Genomic DNA, 21,137 nt, shown 5'->3' with positions numbered 1-21,137 from the left:
CACTCCCATAGGTGGGTAAGACCCAACCAAGCCTCTTTAATACCAGCTTCAGTGTTCCAACCCTTCTCCCACCTCCAGGGCGATCTCAGTTTCTACGCTCTATATGCTGAATTTTATTTTATTTTTTTAAGATCTACACCCAACATGGGGCTTGAACTCACAACCCCGAGACCAAGAGTCCCACGCTCCACCATCAAGCCTGCCAGGTGCCTCCTACACTGATTTTTAGTTCCCTTTTTTTGTTTCTGGTTCTTAGGGATTGACTATTACTCTTTGGGAATTCAACTGTGTATTAATTTTTAAAATTGTTTTTCCTCAGCTTTATTGAGGTATAATTTATGACCCATAAAATGAAGCCATTTTGAAGAGAGTTTAATTTTTAGAAGACTTATAGAGCTAACTGTGTGCAATCATCACCACAAACCAACACATTTCCACCACATCAAAAAGGTTCCCATCATGCCCTTACGGTCACTCGCTCCCATCCCCAGCCACCAGCCACCGAGGATTTGCTTTCTATCTCTATAATTTGCCCTTTCTGGACATTTCACATAAATGGGATCATACAGGTATGTGGTCTTTTGGGCCTGGCTTCTTCCACTTTTTTTGTTGTTGTTGAGGTTCATCCATGTTGCCTCTTTTTATTGCTGCGTATAGTGTTCTATTATGTGTAAAAAATGCTCGGTATCATTAGGCCTTAGGAGAATGTCAGTGATGAGCCACAACGCAAGCTCTGGGATGACTACACTAAAACATCTGGCAGTAACAGGAGCTGAGGAGGACATGGAGAAGCTGAACTCCTTGCTGGTGGGAATATGGAGGATGAAACCAAACGGTGCATCTGGAAAGGGGAGGCAGATCTTAGAAAGTTAAACACAAGCTTACCAGCAACTCTACTCCTAGGTATCTAGGAGTATCTAGGAGCCATAGGAAACACAGGTCCCCAGCAAGACTGGCACACAAAAATTTACAGCAGCATTATTCATAATAGCCCCCAAACTGCCAATAGCTCAAATGTCCATCAAATGGTAAGTAAATCAAATGTGGCATCTCCGCACAATGGAATATGATTTGCAATGAAAAGGAATGAAGTGGTGACACACAGAAGTTCCTCGAGGGCAGGAGATTTTGTTTGCTTTGTTCACGGATGACCAGGGCATATAATAGGTGCTCATTAAGTATATGGTGAATGGACATGTCTTTAATCTGGCACTCCCAAGTGAACAATGTAAATTACTTTATTAAACTGTTAATTTTTAAAGGATTTTATTACATTTTGAAAAAATGGCCATATTTACAGTCATAAAAAAATGCTCAGAATACTGAAAGTAAGGATACAAAAATAATCTATATTAACAAGTTTGCCTTTCATACATGCTACTCAATAGGATTAACGTCATGGCAAGTTTTGAAACCACTACGTATCGTTAGAGCTGCTGCTATAAGACTCAAAGGAGATTATGGAAGATAGTATCTAAGGAAAAAATAACCTGGCCAACATCCACTGTAAACCTTAGCTACAGTTTTTTATTTTAAAAAGGCAAAAGGTTTTCCCAGTATTTAGAGTTGAAAGCATTGAAATGGGACGGTAACTTCGAAATAGTACACTGCCGACTGCCACAGGGTGAGTATGGATGCAGAACATTCATCAGAAACTTGAAGGTCAGCCCCCAATGCCACATACACAGTTAGTAATTACGCTCCTCGATTCAGCTTTGTCAGATGCGCAAGGGTAGGGCTTACTTTTGCAAGAGGAAAGAAATTCTCCAGAAAGGTGATGCCTAGGTAGGTAGTTGACCAAGAGCCTTACGATTCGTTCCTTTTCTTTTCTTTTAAAAATACATTTTCAGCACGCAACTTTTCTGTCTCCTGAGAAGTAAATTTTAAAAAAAGGAAAAGAAAACAAAATTAAGGCTCAAATGCTTACAGGAAGTTATTCTTTGCATTCATCAAGTTTATATTTCAAATTAAGACTACAATTTTCAATTTGTAAATGATTTATAACATTAAACAAGAATCTGATTACGTTAGAGCCTGACAACGGATTGAATTATCCTTGGAATAATAAGGACTGATATATATATTTTTTAATTCATTAAGTTCCCCAAAGAAGGCATTTAAGTGATTTGATGATTAAATTAAACTTGAAACAAGCATTCTAAGACCAGGCTGAGTTTATTTAGAGTACTTTTCAGAGCTTACCTCAGCGAGCCTGACATTCTCCTTCTTCAGCCGCACGACGTACTGAATCTTCTGATGCAGGTTTTGGTGACCGACCAACTTCCCATTTTCCTCAGCAAGACACTCCACCTGCTTCCTTAACATTTCCATCTCCTGCAGGCAAATCAATCCAGGGAGGGGGAAATGAGCTGCTCTTAATTTTGCTTTTACAATCACATTATTTCGTGCCTCCCAAGAGCACGAAGTAGGTCAACTACTTGGCCAACTACCTGGGTGCCAGAGAGCCCAGGTTCCCGGCTTTCATGGCCATTCATCCCTGCGCATGCCAGAGCGACTCTAAACCACGGATACCCCCTCCCAGACATGTCCTAAGCACATGAAAACAACCAATACACAAACGCACCTGGAATATTCTCTCCTTTTCCTCATACAGTTCTTCCAGCTTTGATCTCAGCTGTTCCTTTTCTTGGAACGCTTTAGATTCCAAAGTTCTGGTTCGCTCGACTTCCTCAGCCATTCTAAGGCAGTCCATCTCTTTGTTCTGAAGGGCACTCTGGACTTCTTCTAGGCTGTAACAACAAACAGTGTTTTGTGGGATTCCAAAGGAACATAATTACAACAGTATTCAAATGAGACATTTTTCACCCAAGCCCAGAATTTTTATTTGAAAGCATCACAAATATTCAGCCCTCCCCTAGTGACGGCATAGGGAGATTTGGCAAAGGATGCAGATAGGCTTCTTTTGTTATTTTATCCAAGACTTTCATTTTGGAAAACTCCTCAAACCATTTTTTAAATAATAAAAATTTAGAATGGAAACTTCTGGATCTGGCTCCTTTGGAGCAAATGTAACTTAAGTATTATTATAGTCTGCATAGTTTATTCAATGCCCCATATCTTAATTCTTTTGGATTTCAAAAACTGGTTCTCAGACCATAGGACACCAGTCATTTCTTCAAGGATGTGCTATTCAGAATTCATACACTCTACAACTGTCAATTGAAAAGAAAAATGAGGAACAAAGTTATCATGGAATTACATAGAAATGCACTGTTTTAATAAAATTGTGTGAATCCTATAAGCTGTCCAAAAGAAAGTACTTTTTACTGCATTTTTATGCATATGGAATAGAATGATTATTTTTTATGACATCATACTCAAAATTTAATATGCCATTTAAGGCAAGCTTATTTCAGGAGCAGTGTTTTCAGACTACATTCTGTGGAACCTCAGAAGAACAGCATGGGGAGTAGGCACTGATGTTCTCCCTGATTCACTTAGAGCTGTTCTGCATTTGTCTTGTGTACTTTGCTTCAGTTTGATGAAATTTCTGTGGCACGGCAGACCCTGCTGCTGCTTACCCATAAAAACTCATTTTCTTTGGGGGGAAAAAGGAAAAAAACGGAGAAGCACACCCAGTTCCCAAGTGTTGGTAAAAACTAAACTGGTCTAGGCTAAGCCTGGTTTCTCTACCCTACTGCCAGATACTGGTTTCTTCCACTTACCTGGAGGTGTGTTAATTCTGACCATGAAGCACAGGCTGATTCTTGGGGGCTAGTAGGAGTTTTTTTTCTCCCCTGACAAAAGAAAGCCCTTTTGAACCCACCTCATTACAAACTGTGATCCTCTTGTTTATGAGATTTGGGGCTATGGCAGCCATCTTGTGGCCACGAGGCCACAAGCAAGAGTGCCGAAAGTCAAAGAATGGGAAGGGTATGGGTCCTTGATGGCATCATTGAGTCAGTGCACCTCCAGACCTCTTGTGATATGAAATTAAGCATCTCCTACCTACACCAGTTAGCATAGAATTCAGTTCCTGGTAGCTTTTTTTTTTTTTAAGATTTTATTTATTTATTTGACAGAGAGAGAGAGACAGGGAGAGAGGGAACACAAGCAGGGGGAGTGGGAGAGGGAGAAGCAGGCTTCCCGCCGAGCAGGGAGCCCGATGTGGGGCTCGATCCCAGGACTCTGGGATCACGACCTGAGCAGAAGGCAGACGCTAAACGACTGAGCCACCCAGGCACACCTCCTGGTAGCTTTTTAAAGCATCCTCACATGCACAAATAGATAACATTATGGTGAGAATCACTGCTGTAGGCTGGGACCGATAAAACTGGGTGTGCCACTTTCTAGTGTGTGCTTCCCTTGCCCACAGAGTGAGGTCCTGTAACTTCTAGGGACAGTGTATCACTGGAGACTCTTGGTTCCTAGATTATGAAATAAATTACAGGCCAACTTAGAGAGCTTTTATTCTTTTTGCTGGAAAATCTAAAATGGCTATTATTTCTAAAATAGCTGCAATTCTACAAACTGTACAGCTGGATTCTCATAGATCCTGTAAGTGATCCACATTTCTGTCCTAGCTCTACAGTGACTGTCTGGGAGCCAGTCCCTAAACTGCTCATATGTAGAGCAAAGTATGGAACAAGCTCTGTTCCACATCTATACTCTTTGATGCTATAAAGCAAATGACTGGGTAACAAATCTTTTTACAAAATGGGTGGTCTTTGTCAGCTGATCATTAAAAAGAATTTTTGTTCTTTTTAATGGGGGGCTCAGTCGGTTGAACGTCTGCCTTTGGCTCAGGTCGTGATCCCAGGAACCTGGGAGGGAGCCCCGCATCAGGCTCCTTGCTCAGCGGGGAGCCTGCTTCTCCCTCTCCCTCTGCTGCCCACCCTGCTTGTGCTCTCTCGCTCTCTGTCAAATAAATAAAATCTTAAAAAAAAAAAAAAAGGAGAATTTTTGATGACAGATCACTATGTAATTTTTGACATACTAACTTGGATGGAGTTCAAATAACTGCATGACAAAATTCCTTCTGTTGCCACTAACTACGTGAATAAGATTGCTCAGCACTTACAGTTATAAAAACAAAGTAGGAACAGAGGTGATACTGAATATTGTCTCATTCCAGAATTAAGTATAACAGAATAATGAGTAACTGAAGCAAAAGCATGAAAATAAAATGCACTGGGAGATGCATTTCCACTTAAATTTTACTACGTATAATAATTTATAAAAACTTGTAATAATTTAAGGACACCATGATTAATAATAATTGTAATGAAAACTCAATCCAGAAGAAATACAGCACTAGAGCCAGCCATACAAATACAAATTACTTTTACAACACAAGAAACTTTTACCAATTACTTCCCATTTGTATATATACTTTTGTTGCCCAGTTATATGATAGGGTAATAAAAAAAAAATTCCCACACAATATATTAAATTAGGATATAATTCTGTGTAGGTATGGAACAGAAATTCAATTTGAAAGGAAAAAGGAACAATGTACAATTTTAGATTTAGGAATTTGTTCCTGTATTGTGAAATGGATAGAAAGTAGCAGGTCAGTGGGATACTTTTAACAGAACAGCACCAGAGCTTTACTTCTATGGCCAGTTCAAGGTGAGACTTTTGATAGGACAATGGCCGGAACAAAACTGGAGATGTGTCAGCAGTGGGATCCGAACCCACGCCTCCATGCAGAGACCAGAAGTCTGGACCCTGAGAAGCAGGTGCTGGAGTCTGTGCCTGAGACCAGTCGGCCGTCCTGACACCAAGAACTTTATTCCTACATGGCACTATTTTCAGTATGTGAGAACTTCCACCCCTTGCTTCAATGTAAACTTTCAGTGAGAAATTTTAGACATAAAGTCAACTCCAAAAATGTGCACGAGGGTATATGGTATTTCAAAATTCTTTTAGGAGGTTTAATAAGTGAAAATGTTTAGGGCGCCTGGGTGGCTCAGTTGGTTAGGTGACTGCCTTCGGCTCAGGTCATGATCCCGGAGTCCCAGGATCGAGTCCCGCATCGGGCTCCCTGCTCAGCAGGGAGTCTGCTTCTCCCTCTGACCCTCCCCCCCTCCATGCTCTCTGTCTCTCATTCTCTCTCTCTCAAATAAATAAATAAAATCTTAAAAAAAAAATGTTTGAGGACCTCTTCTCTGGATGAATATCTATTCAGAGTGCACTATCTTTCTAATGTTTGACCATTTTATTTGTTAATACCAACCAGCTTACATATTTTGAATTTGACAGAAAATACAGTATATCTTGTTCCTCTAAGAATGAGGCAGTTTATAAGATTACATAAATTAATCTGAAAACTAGATGAAAAAATTAAAATCCTGTTTATAGAACACATGTAAAGAGGCCCAAGGTTTTAAATCAGAGGAAACCAGAAGAAGGAAAGGAGTTACTTACCTGTGGATATAGTATTTCTTTCCTTAGAGAAGAAAGAAAAGACCTACAAGAACTTGAATTACGAAACAGTGCACTTACTCTGCTTTCATTTTCAGCATTTCTTCAACTAATTTATTCTGTAATAAGATAAAAAGAAAAAGATGGCTTAAGTTTTTACCACTGCTAAGAAAAAAATTGATAGTAAGCAGTCCACTTTCCCTCATGGTAATGAGATCAATTAAACCAACATCCTCTTCCACACCCCAACGGTGCACCCCTAAACGGGGTGCCTGTCTCTTAAGACTTCACACACTACGCCCCGTGAGGCCTCCCACAGGGACCCTATACCTGCTTCTATTCTAAATGGAAAACTCTGTGTGGGGATGCCGGCAGGAGACTAACCGCTGAAACACGAAGACAAATTCACAAATTCACTCTTATTTCATCAACGATGTCTAAATACTGATGGTAAATATCAAACTTAACAGTGGGAATACAGGAGAGACAGAAATTTCAAGAGTAAAATGGTTTCTAAAATCTATAACCACAGATGCTAAGTAGAAAAGCATTTCTCAGACAAGAAACGTAAAAAAAAAAAAGGTTGTACTTTAGCAAGTCTTTCTTTGATCATTTCTTCTTGTTCATTCTTCAGCTGTTGATGATCTAGATGATTCTGTTCACTACAGAGATGAGAAAGGGAGGATAGGGAAACACGGTCAGGCATATTCAAGTATCACTTTCCTATCTGCTGTACACAGCAATGCCAAGTTATGCCACGAAAAGCTAACTCTGGTGATTAAGTCAAGTTAGCACAGTTCACAAATGTGATTGATATATGGGGATGAAATAAGGCACCTCCCCGGAATTCAGGATGCCTCCCATACAAAACTGAGATGAACAGAGCTGGGAAATCCAATCAAGGCCCGGGGAAAAGTAAAGTAGAAATGGAGCCAAGAGTCGTACCAAATGAAGATCAAATGTGAGCCAAAGGGGGCTGAGACAGGCGGTCCAGAAGCCTGGTGATCAGCTGGGAGGGGGCATCACTGGGTGTGGGGAGGGTTCCTCAGGCTAGCCTACCATATGGAGCCCCAACGCCCCCTTTGCTTGGATTTCATGGTCAGCTGGCAATTTTCTGATGGTACTCTGGCGTCCCATGTATGTTGACACCAGGAAGGGGATTCCCTGAGCACCAGACATAAATCTTTTCATGGAAAAGGAATGCTCCTCTATATAAAGGAAATTACATTTTGGACGATGCATCAGTATCATGTGAATCTGATTAATGGGAGTCCATCTCTGTGAGCTTGACGAGGGCAGGATCATAAATTGAGTTTCTGTGGGCCACCCCTGCACCAGGGGAACATCCCCCAAGGAGAACCTGCCTGAATGCCACAGACTCCTCTAGAAATAGCTCTCACTGATGAGCAAAAAATCGTTTCTTGAAGGAAAACAGAAGGTCCAGTAGTTTCTTTCACTTAATGAATCTGGCAGCCTAGACAGAAATGGTAATGAGACCTCAGTGAGGAAAACGCCCGAAACCATTAGAGAAGTGTTTTCTGTGCTCTAATCCAAAAGTGGGTAAACTTTTTCTGTCAAGAACCAGACAGAAAATGTTCTAGGCTTTGGGAGTCATGGGGGTCCCTGTCACAGCTATTCCACTTGGCTGCTGTAACATCAATGCAATATTTAAATGAAAGGACATGACTGTGCTCCAATAAAACTTTCTTGACCAGACACGCTGTGGGCTTGATCCGACCCCTGAGCCACAGTTTTCTCCCACTCTGATCTTTCAGGAAGGAGGTTCTGTATGGCTTCTTATAAGGGACATGTGGCTATGAAATAGAGTGTTTTAATTGTGATTTTATAAATGGGCTAAAAATGTTCTATGTTCCATGCTCATACTAGCTCTTGATAAAAGACAGTGTACCAAGTACCGTGCTTTTCTTTACATGGGGGTGGAGCATGTAGACAGCAGGTGCGCAGACTACACATCAGAATCATCTGGAAGGGGTAGTGCTACTAAATTGAGCATCTCCAATGCTCCCTGACACGTGAAGAGAAGCATTCAGGAGTACACTGTTAGCACAGCCACCATTACCATGCGCAAGCATCCGTTGTCTCAGTTAGGTTTTGGACAGTGCATCTCAGGGCTGCTTCTGGACGGGGAAGGGGAGTGCGTCTGCCCCAGACCTGCCGGCAGGGGTAGGCATAGCAGGCACCCCGAATCTGGGAAGCTGAATTCAGTCAGGGCCTCCATCCCACATGGAGACACCCTCTGATTCACTTCAACTTGCTGCATACTTTTCCAGGCCACCCTCGTCTCGAATCCCTCCGGAAAGTTCACAGAAGGGCAGGATCGTAACTCTACCCTGTATACCTAGTATCTGCCACTTACTGAGTGACACCCCTCGGCCAAGCACTGTAACCAGCACTTTATCCACGTTATTTTCGGTCTTTAAAACACTGTGTGAGAGAGAGCCATCATTTTCCTCATTTTATGGCTCAGGAAGCGGAGGCACTAGAAGTTAAAAACTGTGTCCAAAGTCACAGGACTTTCAAGTGTCAGAGACAGGACAGAGCCCGGGTGTGACTGCCCGTGACACCAGGCTGTGCCATTAGCAAATACAACTAGAAAACTGCCGTAGCTAAAGGCAAACCACATGCACAGATACCCAAACCCAAGGGAGCGCTCCTCTGGAAAGCTCCTTCCTGCGCACGAGCATTCCCTGGACCATGGGTCATGAAGCAAAATCATCTGGTAGGAAATCCTCCCTTTTTCTGCTGGACCTCTGGAACCTTGTCTTGTCGAGGTCATAGCTTCCTCACCCCACGCCCCTTTTCTGTCAAATAGCAGTAGACAGTTTGGTTCAAATGTTTCACATGCCGGAAATTCATTTCAATAGCTCTACAACAGTGCAAAGGTTAACAGAGTAGGCAAGATCATGAAGGCCTTATTCTCCCGTTCTGGAAAAAGCAGTCCCCTCATCAGCCCTGACTCAAAAGCAACCGACGGGGCATCCCCTGGACTAGTGCCGAACACCGTGCACGCCGGGAAACTTCCAACCGCTCTCCCCTAACTACACCCAGGCAGGCCAAGAGTTAGCCCACAGAGTTCTGGTGGCTCTTTCTCACCTGTTGTTCTTTTCCCTCTCAAGATCGTCCAGCTGACTTTGCAGGAGCCAGTTTCTTTCTCGCAACTGCTCAGCTTCCGTGCGGAGGCTTTCCATTTCACACAACTGCTCCTAATAAGACATCAAATCATGTCTTTTCAGAAAACATGTTGTAGGAGGCATGATTTTGCTCCCCAAGGCCACACATGAGACACATATTCCTATTTTAAGCTCCTCGATGCATAAAACACTGCATGGGTATCGCTGGATAAAAAGGGGACTATGACAAGCTCTTGGGGGCCTGGAACTGTGACTCATTTTCATACCCACGGTATGTTAAACATAGTCTCTTATCAATATCACAAAATTCATTAAAATCTCTTTATGAAAAAAGATGTTCAAAAGTCTCTACTTTGGTAAATGTTCTATTTGATTCTATTTAATAAATTCTAATTAAAAAAAACTGATGTAGGGCGCCTGGGTGGCTCAGTCGTTAAGCGTCTGCCTTCGGCTCAGGTCATGATCCCAGGGTTCTGGGATCGAGCCCCACATCGGGCTCCCTGCTCTGCGGGAGGCCTGCTTCTCCCTCTCCCACTCCCCCCCTGCTTGTGTTCCCTCTCTCGCTGTGTCTCTCTCTGTCAAATAAATAATAAAAAAAATAATTAAAAAAAATTAAAAAAAAAAATTAAAAAAAAAAAAATAAATAAATAAAAAAAAAATAAAAAAAACTGATGTAGGGAATATAGTCAATAACACGGTAATAACATTGTCTGGTGACAGATGGTAGCTACACCCATGGTGAGCACACCGTAACGGATGGAACTGTCAAATCACTATGTTGTAATGTAGCGTCCAACTGAGTGCCACAGCCCATCACTCAAAATCCTTACGTGAACTCTAATTTGAAAATCATGAGCATAACCATCCAGAAAAAATAAATACTTGTCTGCAAGGAGTGTCCTTTCTCCTTTACTTCTACTTGTCCATTGTTTGATTTCTTTTAACCTGACCCAATTTCTCCTGAGTCCTAAAATCATGCCAGTCTGGGTAGCAGCCACATTCCTGGGATAGCAGCATACTGAGAGCTGCCCTAAATAAAAAAGCAAGGAATGATCCCCTCCATGAGGAACAAAGCTTAAGAGAGTGCTGTTTTCATGTCCTGTCACTTGGTTACAGTAAGCTAATTTTGTTCCTAAACAAAAACTCACTACAGGGAAAGGGCCTCACACGCTAACTGCGATCTTCTACAAAGCACCCTCTCTGCTCTACCCACACCCCTCCGCACCCACACACCACACACCCAGGCGCTCCTCCACACACCTCCTGCCCCTCAATACTCCTCTAAACACACTCCCCCACATACAATCACCGTACCCCCAAGTCCCTGGGTAAAACCAAAACCAAAACCAAACCAAAAGAAAGTTTAAAAGAAGGGCAAACAAGAGTATTTTTAACTATCATAGACAAAAGCAAATCTCTCTAATATATAAAGAATGCCTACAAATCATTCAGGAAAAGCCCAACAATAGAAAGACGGGCAAAGGGGCGCCTGGGTGGCTCAGTTGGTTAAGCAACTGCCTTCGGCTCAGGTCATGATCCTGGAGTCCCGGGATCGAGTCCCGCATCGGACTCCCTGCTCAGCGGGGAATCTGCTTCTCCCTCTCCCGCTTCCCCTCTTGTGCTCTCTCTCTCAAATAAATAAATAAAAAATCTTAAAAAAAAAAAAATTAAATTAAAAAAAAAAAAGATGGGCAAAGGATATAGGTCAGAGAAACAGAAAAACCAAAGATGTTCCATCTTATTCCTATTAAGAAAAATACAAATTTTAAAACTACTGAGAGCATGTGCCTTAGCTACGAAACTGGCAAGGATCTAAGTCAGGCAGCACTGTGATCAGAGTAGCTGGTACGGCCCGGGTACGATACCATCATAAAAAACAAACGCTTCCAGATGTGGTTACATATGGGAAGTGGCCACAGTGGGAGCCGCCAGGGACGGTCACCTAGGGAGTGTGGAGTCAGCAGGGGGAGGCTTTTCTGTGTACCCTTTAGTTCTGCGCCTTTTGAATTTTGTATCATCGGTAATCACGAGATACTATTTTACTTATTTATTTATTTTGGATACTGTTTGTTTTAAAAGATTAGGTTTATGCAGAAAAATCATGCAGTTACCTTTATCCTGAGGATTTCAGCATTTTTGACTTCTCTGTCTTCGTTTAGCTTTGTTACAAGGTGTTGCAGAGAAATCTTAGAGGCTCTTCCATCTTCTATCTCTTGTTCTTGTGTTTCCAGGAGTTTTGCCAAATGTGTTTGAAAATGAGGTGGTGTTTTAGGGCTCTATGATAAAATTAAATTTCATCCGAATACTTGATTAAGTGAGGCTTGATAAAGATTTCACTGTAAATGTATATGCCAAGCACACAGAAAACACTCAGCTGTTTAGCTTGTTATTCTAATTCCTGTCCAATTAAAACAAATAAAACACCGGTATCTTTTTATCAAGTAAAAAGCAGAAAAGGTGTTGGTGAAAATCTCTTTCTATAAAAAAAAAAAAAATGAAGCTACGGTCTTCATAATTTCCAAACTTTTATCACTCACGAAACTTCATTCTTCCCGCAACACACTCTTTTTCTGACAAGTACCTGGGGATACTCAGTAGCAGAATCCATTACGTGTTCAAGCTGTCTCATTTTGAAGTTATATTCATTCTTTTTCTGTTCTACTTCCTCCTTCTTCTGGTTCAGCTGGGAAAATTGAACAGAGGTGAGGTGACGCGTTAGAAAATCATAGGGGGCCCATGGTCCTGTTAGAACAGAAAAGCTGCCCAAGGTAGGAGGATACAGACTTCCCATTATTTTGTCAGGACTTCAGTAACAATCTGGAAAGCAGTAAGGTATTAAAAGCAGCCCAGACCACACCAATGTTGACAGCTATAAACACTGCGCCTGCTGCTCATGTCTGTGGACCTTGTTTGCTGCTCTGACCCTCTCGTCTCCTGCTCTCTCACAGTGTTTTAAAAAAACGTTAAGCTTCACAGGTAATCAAAGGGTCATCTCAGGAAAATTAAATATAAAACAACAGCCAACAAGCAGACAAAAGTCAGCCATAACCTTGCCCCAGAGGTTAGAACTTGCTGGTGTGTGTCAGGGGCCGGGGTGGGCAGACAGGCAGCCAAGCAAGTTGGAACCCACGTAAGCAGCCGAGTCGTTCAGAGCCCGCCGTGCAGCCGGCCCACCTAAGCACCTGACAGGCCCTCCTTTCTGTATACCGGAAGGAGCCGAGGCCCTGGATCTCACCTCGTGCTGAAGTTCTTGGATCAGGGCCTCCTTCCTGGTCATCTCCTCCTGCGCAGATTGCAGCAGCTCCGAGTGCTTCTTCGAGGCTTCTGTGAGCATGTTCAGCTGCTCAGTGGCATGGGCCAGGTCCTCGCAGAGCATATCCCTCTGTCAGGGGACAATCCCCACAAAGGAAGAATCCTCTCTTAACTGGGTACTCCACTAAGGATTTGCAAATCACCACTATGTGCAATTTTAAAAGGTTAGGAAAGTTTTAAAAACTTTTACTTTTTTTTTTTTGCTTATGTGTGAATCCTTTCCAAAGCAAACCAAACAGTTAATATTTAAGTGAATGCGTCTAAAGAGAAACATTACAGGAAATTCATACAGGCATCCCCTTTCCCCTAACATCGAACCTTTCCCCTCACCCCCAGGATCTCAAAGTTGATCGCTCTTCCCTTAGGAGGACTCCAGACACAGCTGTCTGACCAACTAACTCTAGACGTTTATACACTGGAAGGTAAAGAGCTGTAAAGATGAGTGCCCCCAGCCAGTTCGGGGAGGGCCTGGGCAGTCACCAGACAGTGTGATACGCAGTCATAGGCCGTCAGAGTTTCAGGGGAGTAGCTTGATGGAAAGTGGCAGAGAGAATTAGGAATGCTGTGGGTTGCATACATAATTCCTATGTACACAGCATGCAATCCTTTCCAAGTTAGAGCAGAATCTGCTTACTCTAACTTTCCAAATGTGCATGTGTATATGTACATATATATATTAACTTATATAACTACATATGAATTAACATGTACAATATTATAATACAGAGAATACGTATATATAAAATATATGTTATGTACACGTCACATACAATAATAATGTATGTGTATATAAATGATACAAGAGTGCGGGAAAAACGTGATACACCCCAGGTGCACACACATAGATACCTGATGTACCACACACATTTTTCCATGTATTCACTCTTTCATCCTATCATTTTTCAGGGGGTAGGCTTGATTTCATCTTATGAATGCACCACAATTCAACCCATCACTGAATATTTTGGCTGATTTGAATTTTTCACTATTATATGCCTTATATTCTCACATCTAGATTATTTCTTTAGGCTGATTTCTAAAAGTGCAAACTCGAAGCATATGCAAAAAAAAAAATGAAAGCTGGGTATTACCAGACCACCTCCCCAAAGGCTAAACTTCAGCTTCACCAGAATTGAGAGTCATCACCCTTCTCTGCCATCTTCCTTGGGTCTTAATATTTACCAGCTGCAAGATCAGGAAGTAGCTCTGTTTTTAATTCGAGTTTCTTTGACTTCAGCAGGGTTTTATTCCTCCCAGGGGAGCTACTCATGCACCTCCCCATGTCCCTTTCCGCGCAGGGTGTGTCTGTCCTTTCATGAGTCTTCAGATTCCTAAGAGCTCTTGTATGGATTAAGGCAAGGACCCCTTTGTCCCCAGTTGTAAATACTTTAGCTAATGAAGCCGGGAGATTAGTAAAAAGGGAATGTGAACTAACTGTGGGGTGAGTTCCACTCGAATCTAAGATACTTCAATATGCAGAGTCACCCTTATTTTTTTAAGGAGGGAAGAGAAAGAGAGACCCGAGGAGACAAAGGGAGGAAGGAAGGACTTTTGGGTGAATCGTACTGAGCGCCCACCATTCAGCTATTCCCACTCACACAGCAAGGCTTCCGTCTGCGCTCTGGCGACAGGCCGTGGCCAACTGAAGTTTTAGTCCCCATCTTATACTCTGTACAAGACCTTAGGGGGGCGCCTGGGTGGCTCAGTTGGTTAAGCCACTGCCTTCGGCTCAGGTCATGATCCTGGAGTCCCGGGATCGAGTCCCACATCGGGCTCCCTGCTCAGCAGGGAGTCTGCTTCTCCCTCTCCTGCTCCCCCCTCTTGTGCTCTCTCTCTCAAATAAATAAATAAAATCTTTAAAAAAAAAAAAAAAGACCTTAGGGTGTGCCTTTTATGTGCCAACTTTTCCTTTTCTTTTAAATTCTTCTTTTTTTTTTTTTTAAGTGAAGTAGAGTTGACCCTGTGTATGCCCTTTTCAACTAGCCTCCCAGAACTGCCTCCAGGTCCCAGGGGCTGAGCCCTTCCAGGGTGCCTGGCAGCGTCCGCAGCACTTTCCACATATCACCTCATTTCAGCTTCTCCTCTTACACATGAGGCAGTAGTTTGTTATCTCTGCTCCAGGGATGTGACAAATGAGGCACAGAGGGAAATGTAACTTTCACAGGGTTACAGAGCCAGGACTCAGATTCCCAAGCAGTCCAACCCCACAGCCCGTGCCCTTAAGAGCTTATCACTCGTCTCATCTTCCTTTGACCTGGATTTTACCTGCCTGTTTTAATCTCCTTGTATTGTATATATGTTAGCAGCTTCAAGGCCCTTCTGGGTTACAGGAGGATTTAAGGACAAATCACCGGGTTTATCGGCCTTGGATATCTACCCCCGCAGGTTCTCACAGCTCCAAACTAGTGTGTACAAAATGTATTTCACTAACTCCCCTCAGGCCTCTTTTCGTCCATCTCAGGGGTACACAGAACCCTCCTCGGTCACCGTGGCTGGAGCCCTCGGTGCCCACTCTGAATGCTCCTGCCGCCCCAGCACCCGACCTACGGACACCAGCAACTGTCAGTGGTCCTTATGAGGCACCGCCCAGTTCTAGCTCGCCCTATATCCCCACCAGCACTTCTGGGCCCAGGCCTTATCGCCTTTGGCCTGGGCTAAAGTCCACACCGCCCTGGTTTCCTAAAAGATACAGCTGATGTTCCTCGAGACCCTCCATGACACACTCCCCGACCTCCAGCCAGATGTGCCCCACCACCCCCCTTGCTGGGGATGCTCCGTTCCACAAACACCCACAGCTGCCAAGCTTCCCTCCCCCAGAGAAGTCTTATACAAATCTGATCTCCTCTGGGGAGAGCTCTGGAATTCTCCAAGCATAATCACTCCCCTCCTCCCCTTCCTGTGCTCCCAGGTCATGGATTACATCTAAATACATCTAACTCTTAAGCTAGATGGCATATTTTGAGGTAAGTAACAGTGTTTCAATCATTCCTCCGTTCCCAAATGCCAAGCCAGGCAAGGATGTAGGGTAGGTGGGCTCAATAGACATTTGTTGAGTTTGTTTCATGGGTAGCATAGTTTAGCAAGAAAACTTTCTGTTTTCTTTTTTTTTTTTAAGATTTTATTTATTTGTCAGAGAGAGAGAGCACAAGCAGGGGGAGGGATAGAGGGAGAAGCAGACTCCCTGCTGGGCAAGGAGCCCGATGTGGGGCTCGATCCCAGGACCCTGGGATCATGACCTGAGCTGACGGCAGAGAAGCCTAACCGACTGAGCACCCAGGTGCCCCAAGAAAACTTTATTTCTAAAGCAACCACAGAGCAGTATACTCAGTGGGTTACCATCTGTGTGGAAAAAAAGGAAAACTAAATGTATATGAGACTTGCCTAAAATATCTCTGGAAGGAATACTCGAGGGAATGTATACTGCTTTATATAATTTGAATTTTGAACCATGTGATGGTATGGCTTAGTATTAAAAAAGATAAATTTATACCAACAACAAAAATTAAAACCCACTTTAGCTAAAACACAAGAGGCAAGCCTGAGGTTAACCTGTGACCCAGCTCTCTCTTTGCTCCCTGTTGCTGCCACCCTACCGAGTAAACACAGCTTCCACTCTGCTCCACTTCGGGAAGACGGTCAGTTCCAGGAACTTACCAGTGTTAGCACAAACAAATGAAAATCAACCAACTGGATAAAATATAACAATTTTAATGTTACCTATTAATGGCCTAACCCTAGGGAAAATTGCTCTAATTATGACTTATTCCTGTAGGAAGCCCTCTATTTCTTTATTAATAACCTCCCCACACACATGCACATATAGACGTTGACAAGGGAAAAAGCAAAAAGAGTCAGAATGTGTTAACATCTACCTCTATGTCCTCGGAGAGTATTCTCAGTCTAAGGGCTTCTTTCAGATCCAGAATCTCCACTTCCTGTTTCTTAATCAACACTTTGCACTCGTCCTTGTCAGCCAAAGCAGAGTTGTATTTGCACTGCAAAAAAGAAAGTTATGCTACAAGAGCTATCTGTTTTACTGTGTTTATATATATTTTTTTAAGATTTTATTTATTTATTTGAGAGACAGAAGGAGCAAAGCAGGGGGAGGAGCTGAGGGAGAGGGACAGACTCCCCTCCGAGCAGGGAGCCTGACTCGGGGCTCGATCCCAGAACCCTGAGATCATCACCTGAGCCGAAGGCAGATGCTTAACCGACTGAGCCACCCAGGCGCCCCTACTCTGCTTATTTTTAGATTAAAGTAACAAGAAACTGTCAGAGCTCCAAGGTGATGATGAGATTACCACAAATCAATAAGTACTAGTTGGATGAAGGAACGGAAGGGTAAGTGCCCGAAAGGTGAGGAGATATCAGAAAGTCCCACAGATACCAGTGAAAACACATCCAGGTTTTTGATCATCTCTACACCCAATGTGGGGCTTGAACTCACGACCCCGAGATCAAGAGTCGCACATTCCACTGACTGAGCCAGCCCGGCGCCCCACCTTATTATCACACCTTTATCAGGAGACTGCCATTAGCAAACAAATGTGGAGAACAGCAAGCTCCCTTTGTAGCAGAGGAATGAGGAACGTGAACAAAAACCTTCACCTTGACCCGAGGTGAGGAGGAAGCACCAACACTCCACTGAGATATGTGCAAGGGAAAGTAGTTACTTGAGGAAAGCAGTTACTTGAGGAGATAAGAAAGTCCAACAGTGGGAAAAATTCACTATATATGAATGTTTCTGAACTTAACCAAAATGTGTCATTGTTTTTTCTTGAAGCAGTTAAGGAACACCACATACCCTTAACTATCACAGACCACGGCCAGTCTGTTTCTGATCAGCGATCCCACCCGGTACACACAGAACACTGCTCCCGGGCTGGGGCAGTCGGGGCAGGGCCGCAGCCTACGCTGCCCCCAGACGCACACGCTGCACGGTGACAGAGTAAAGGCTCAGCAAGTGCTGCAAAGCCAGAAACCTGTGGAACTTTACCTAGTATTTCTGAACTGAGTTGACCACAGAAATCTGTTTTCTGGTGGAGCATTTGTTAAACTCTTGAGGAATCTGTGAAGTGTGGTATCTCGTCGGTGACAGAACTTACACTTATATCCTTCAGTTCTTGGTTCAGGGTGTCTATGGTTTCTGTTTTCTCACAGACCGCTGTTCTCAGCTCCTGGACCTGGCTCATGAGGTCAGCTACAACTTCCTGACGAGGACAGAAACAGTATCTTCATACCCAATGACATTAAGGAGGAGATCATTTTTAAAACAACAAATAGTCTTTCCTAATGACAATAAGAGAAGTCAATTTTATTTTACCAAAATATCACCTTACATTATTATCAATTTATATTTTAATGCCTTTATACTATTTTTTTTTTTAAGATTTTATTTATTTATTTGACAGACAGAGACAGTGAGAGAGGGAACACAGCAGGGGGAGTGGGAGAGGGAGAAGCAGGCTTCCCGCTGAGCAGGGAGCCCGATGCGGGGCTCGATCCCAGGACCCTGGGATCATGACCTGAGCCGAAGGCAGACGCTCAACAACTGAGCCACCCAGGCGCCCGGCTTTATACTATTTTACTGAGTCATTTGCTTTGGTTTTTCTGAATGAATTAGAGGCAGGCATATAAGGAATTTATACCTAATTTTATACTTGGACATACATATTTCATTTACTATTCTGGTGAAAGTCAACAGCAGGGATTTGACAGTTTGTATTACGGGACTCGGAGCCAACAAGAAAAGGTCCTACTAACAGCATCCTAGTTAAAAGGGGCAGGATGTGTTTCAGACACAGTGCCATAAGAAGTGACAGAATGGTTTGCTCTTGCAGTTCCATGGAGAATTAGCTGAAATAGAAGACCTTCTTTTCTGGCAACCTCGAAGATGAACAAGGCCTAAGTGTCTTTGAAAATGCTAGCTACCAGTCACCCCGGGGGAAGGAGACTGGAACGTTAAAGCGTCACTTATAAAGACAAGGCAGAGGGATGCACCTTCGGCCTCTACCAACCTTGTCAGCATCTCTAGACTTCTCCAGAGAACGGATTAGTTTTTCTGTAGCACATAAACTCTCTTCCAGTTTCTGTACTTTTGCCATCTATGGAAAAAAGAAGTATTTTTAGAAAAAGAATTAAATCACAAAGTTAACCACACACACATAGAGAAAAAAAAGGAGATGAAATCTGCTTTTCACATTATACAGTGCTCACTAGGATAACACTTGAAAAGGAGAAGCTGGGTTAAAAGGGGATGATTTTGTTGGTTTCCTCCAGGGGACCTCCAACAAAGTATGATTATAGCCATCTAGGAGTTAGAAAAACAAGAGTTCAAAAATAATACAACCAACCAACAAGTCCTACTTTTTATTACCAATTTTTGACACCTGAGAGCTGAAACCATGTTTCTAATACACCTCTTCCGACACCAGGAACAGAAGTTACAGACCTCAAATGCTAGAATTAGAGCACAGGTCACTCACCTGCTGCTCACACTTGGCCACCTCTTTCTGTTTCTCCTGACGTACGACCTCAAGAACTTCTAAGATTTCTCTGGAAGAAAAGAATGTTTTTTACTCATGACTTCCTCCAAGGGAAACAGGAACTGAGTGTGTCTGTAGAGAAGAGATTCAATGAACTACTAGGGAACTCTGTGCAGCACACACTTGGTGGTAGGCGTTGCGTTCCAGCAGGAGTCAGGGGTCTGCCTGTTTCTTCAACAACTATTAAAGAAGATCCCATCTTTGTGCTACGAGTTTCTTTTTCTTCAGAGCACTTAGGACTTGCTGACATAAGCACTTGTTTATTACCTATCTCTCTGTGCTAGAATGTGAAACTCATGGGTCAGGGATATTTTGTTCACTGTCTTACCTCTAAATAAATGTTTTGGCATTTACCAGAATAGTGCCTGGCTTATTGGATATCACCTAGTATATGAACAAATGACTAGATGTTAACTTTTTCCCAACTAGGATGTATGCCCACTAGATGTATAAACCCCTGTATCCCGAGGCCTAGAGGAGAATCTGAGTCATACTAAAAACTCTACAAGTATCTGTTGAATAAGCAAATGCAATTTCTTCTCACTCGAGTAATGATCATCCTGTTGGCTGAGGTCAACAGACTGACCGAGATCACCAAGGGAAAGAACTCGGAGAGAGTGGGAAGAAAGACAATGGCATTCATATTAAGAGACCAAGAGAGAAATAGAACAGCTAGAAAAAGAAGAGCAGAGACAGAAATAAAAATCAGTCCCCCCATTCCCCCTCCATTTCGTTATAAAATTACTCTGATTTATTTAGAGAAGGCCCTAAGTTCTGATCACCGCCAACTGCTATTCGTTTCGTAAGTACCACAGCTTATCAAATAAATTTCTCTATATACCCTCTTACACAAAAGAATCTGATATTCATTTTAGACTGCTTTAAAAAATAACTTTACAGGGTTTCAGCAATAAAAAAAAAATCACTCAAGTTAATGTGGTAATAAATGATATTCTAGTCAACTAACGGAAAAGATAAATAACACTCACTTAGAACTGTTCTCTTTATCTTCTTCAAATTGTAATAATAATTTGTTATTGCGTTCTTTTTCTGCCTCAAAAAGCTCCACCAAATTCTAAAAGACAACGTCATATCAGATTTTAAGTAATTGTTACTAGCAACGTGTAGTCAACAAACACATCAAGTACCTTCTACGCTGGCAGGCACGATGGGCCAGAACAGGAAGTAAGAACGGGCCTTGCCATGTGCCCCAGGGAACAATCACACATCCAGGACAAAAGCACCAATTACCAATACCCTTCTTAACTTACATTCAGATCAGATTTCAGAGTTTCATTTTCTTTTTTGCAGTTTTGGAGGTTTTTTGAAAGTTGGTCAATTTCAAACTTCATTACTTCTTGTAAGTTGTCATAGGAATCCTGTAGGCAGGCTTTGCTCTCAAGAAGCTTTTCCTTTTCTAATCTTTATCAGGAAAACATTTTTACAACGGTAAATATAAACATTAAATGTAGTTCTGCTCCTCAGATTATTGGCAGTTCCAGTTCTCCCATCGACAGACCACTCCCAACTGACAGAAGCCTTGACGGATGTAAAGCTCCTCATGAACTTGTGTGGAATGTGCACAGGACACAGACACGTAAGACACACTGGACCACAGAGCAGTGTGATGGGGACGGAGGAGACGGGGTGGGCATGGTAGCCTGTAGCCGTCTACCCCCTCACTCCTCCTCCCGCGGCCTCAAGCGGACAGGTGTAACTGGTGGGCGGTGTGGGGTCATGG

The 21,137-nt window shown here is 42.8% G+C and overlaps 1 protein-coding gene across 4 annotated transcripts in view; it reads right to left on the bottom strand.

The window, feature by feature from the left end:
* Positions 1–579: 579 nt before the first annotated feature.
* Positions 580–21,137, bottom strand: part of KIF15 (kinesin family member 15) — a 68,278-nt gene continuing 47,720 nt past the window's right edge. Inside the window, exons 21-35 of one of the 4 annotated variants that reach the window (XM_032412555.1) lie at positions 20,668–20,818; positions 20,386–20,471; positions 19,337–19,406; positions 18,869–18,955; positions 17,957–18,061; positions 16,724–16,846; positions 12,775–12,921; positions 12,121–12,222; positions 11,651–11,815; positions 9,502–9,611; positions 6,977–7,049; positions 6,469–6,506; positions 2,585–2,750; positions 2,203–2,334; positions 580–1,869 (exon numbers count right to left, since the gene is read on the bottom strand). In XM_032412555.1, coding sequence (XP_032268446.1) covers positions 1,807–1,869; positions 2,203–2,334; positions 2,585–2,750; positions 6,469–6,506; positions 6,977–7,049; positions 9,502–9,611; positions 11,651–11,815; positions 12,121–12,222; positions 12,775–12,921; positions 16,724–16,846; positions 17,957–18,061; positions 18,869–18,955; positions 19,337–19,406; positions 20,386–20,471; positions 20,668–20,818 — 1,618 coding nt within the window. In that variant the 3' untranslated portion in view covers positions 580–1,806. The remainder of the gene's footprint in view (positions 1,870–2,202; positions 2,335–2,584; positions 2,751–6,468; positions 6,507–6,976; positions 7,050–9,501; positions 9,612–11,650; positions 11,816–12,120; positions 12,223–12,774; positions 12,922–16,723; positions 16,847–17,956; positions 18,062–18,868; positions 18,956–19,336; positions 19,407–20,385; positions 20,472–20,667; positions 20,819–21,137) is intronic. The other 3 variants (XM_032412557.1, XM_032412558.1, XM_032412556.1) reach the window with 3 other exon arrangements.

Source organism: Phoca vitulina, unplaced genomic scaffold (genome assembly GCF_004348235.1).
Source record: "Phoca vitulina isolate PV1807 unplaced genomic scaffold, GSC_HSeal_1.0 scaffold13, whole genome shotgun sequence".
In the NCBI taxonomy this organism is placed as follows: domain Eukaryota; kingdom Metazoa; phylum Chordata; class Mammalia; order Carnivora; family Phocidae; genus Phoca; species Phoca vitulina.
Note: the sequence above shows the minus strand (reverse complement) of the source record. Positions and strands in the feature narration are given on the sequence as shown.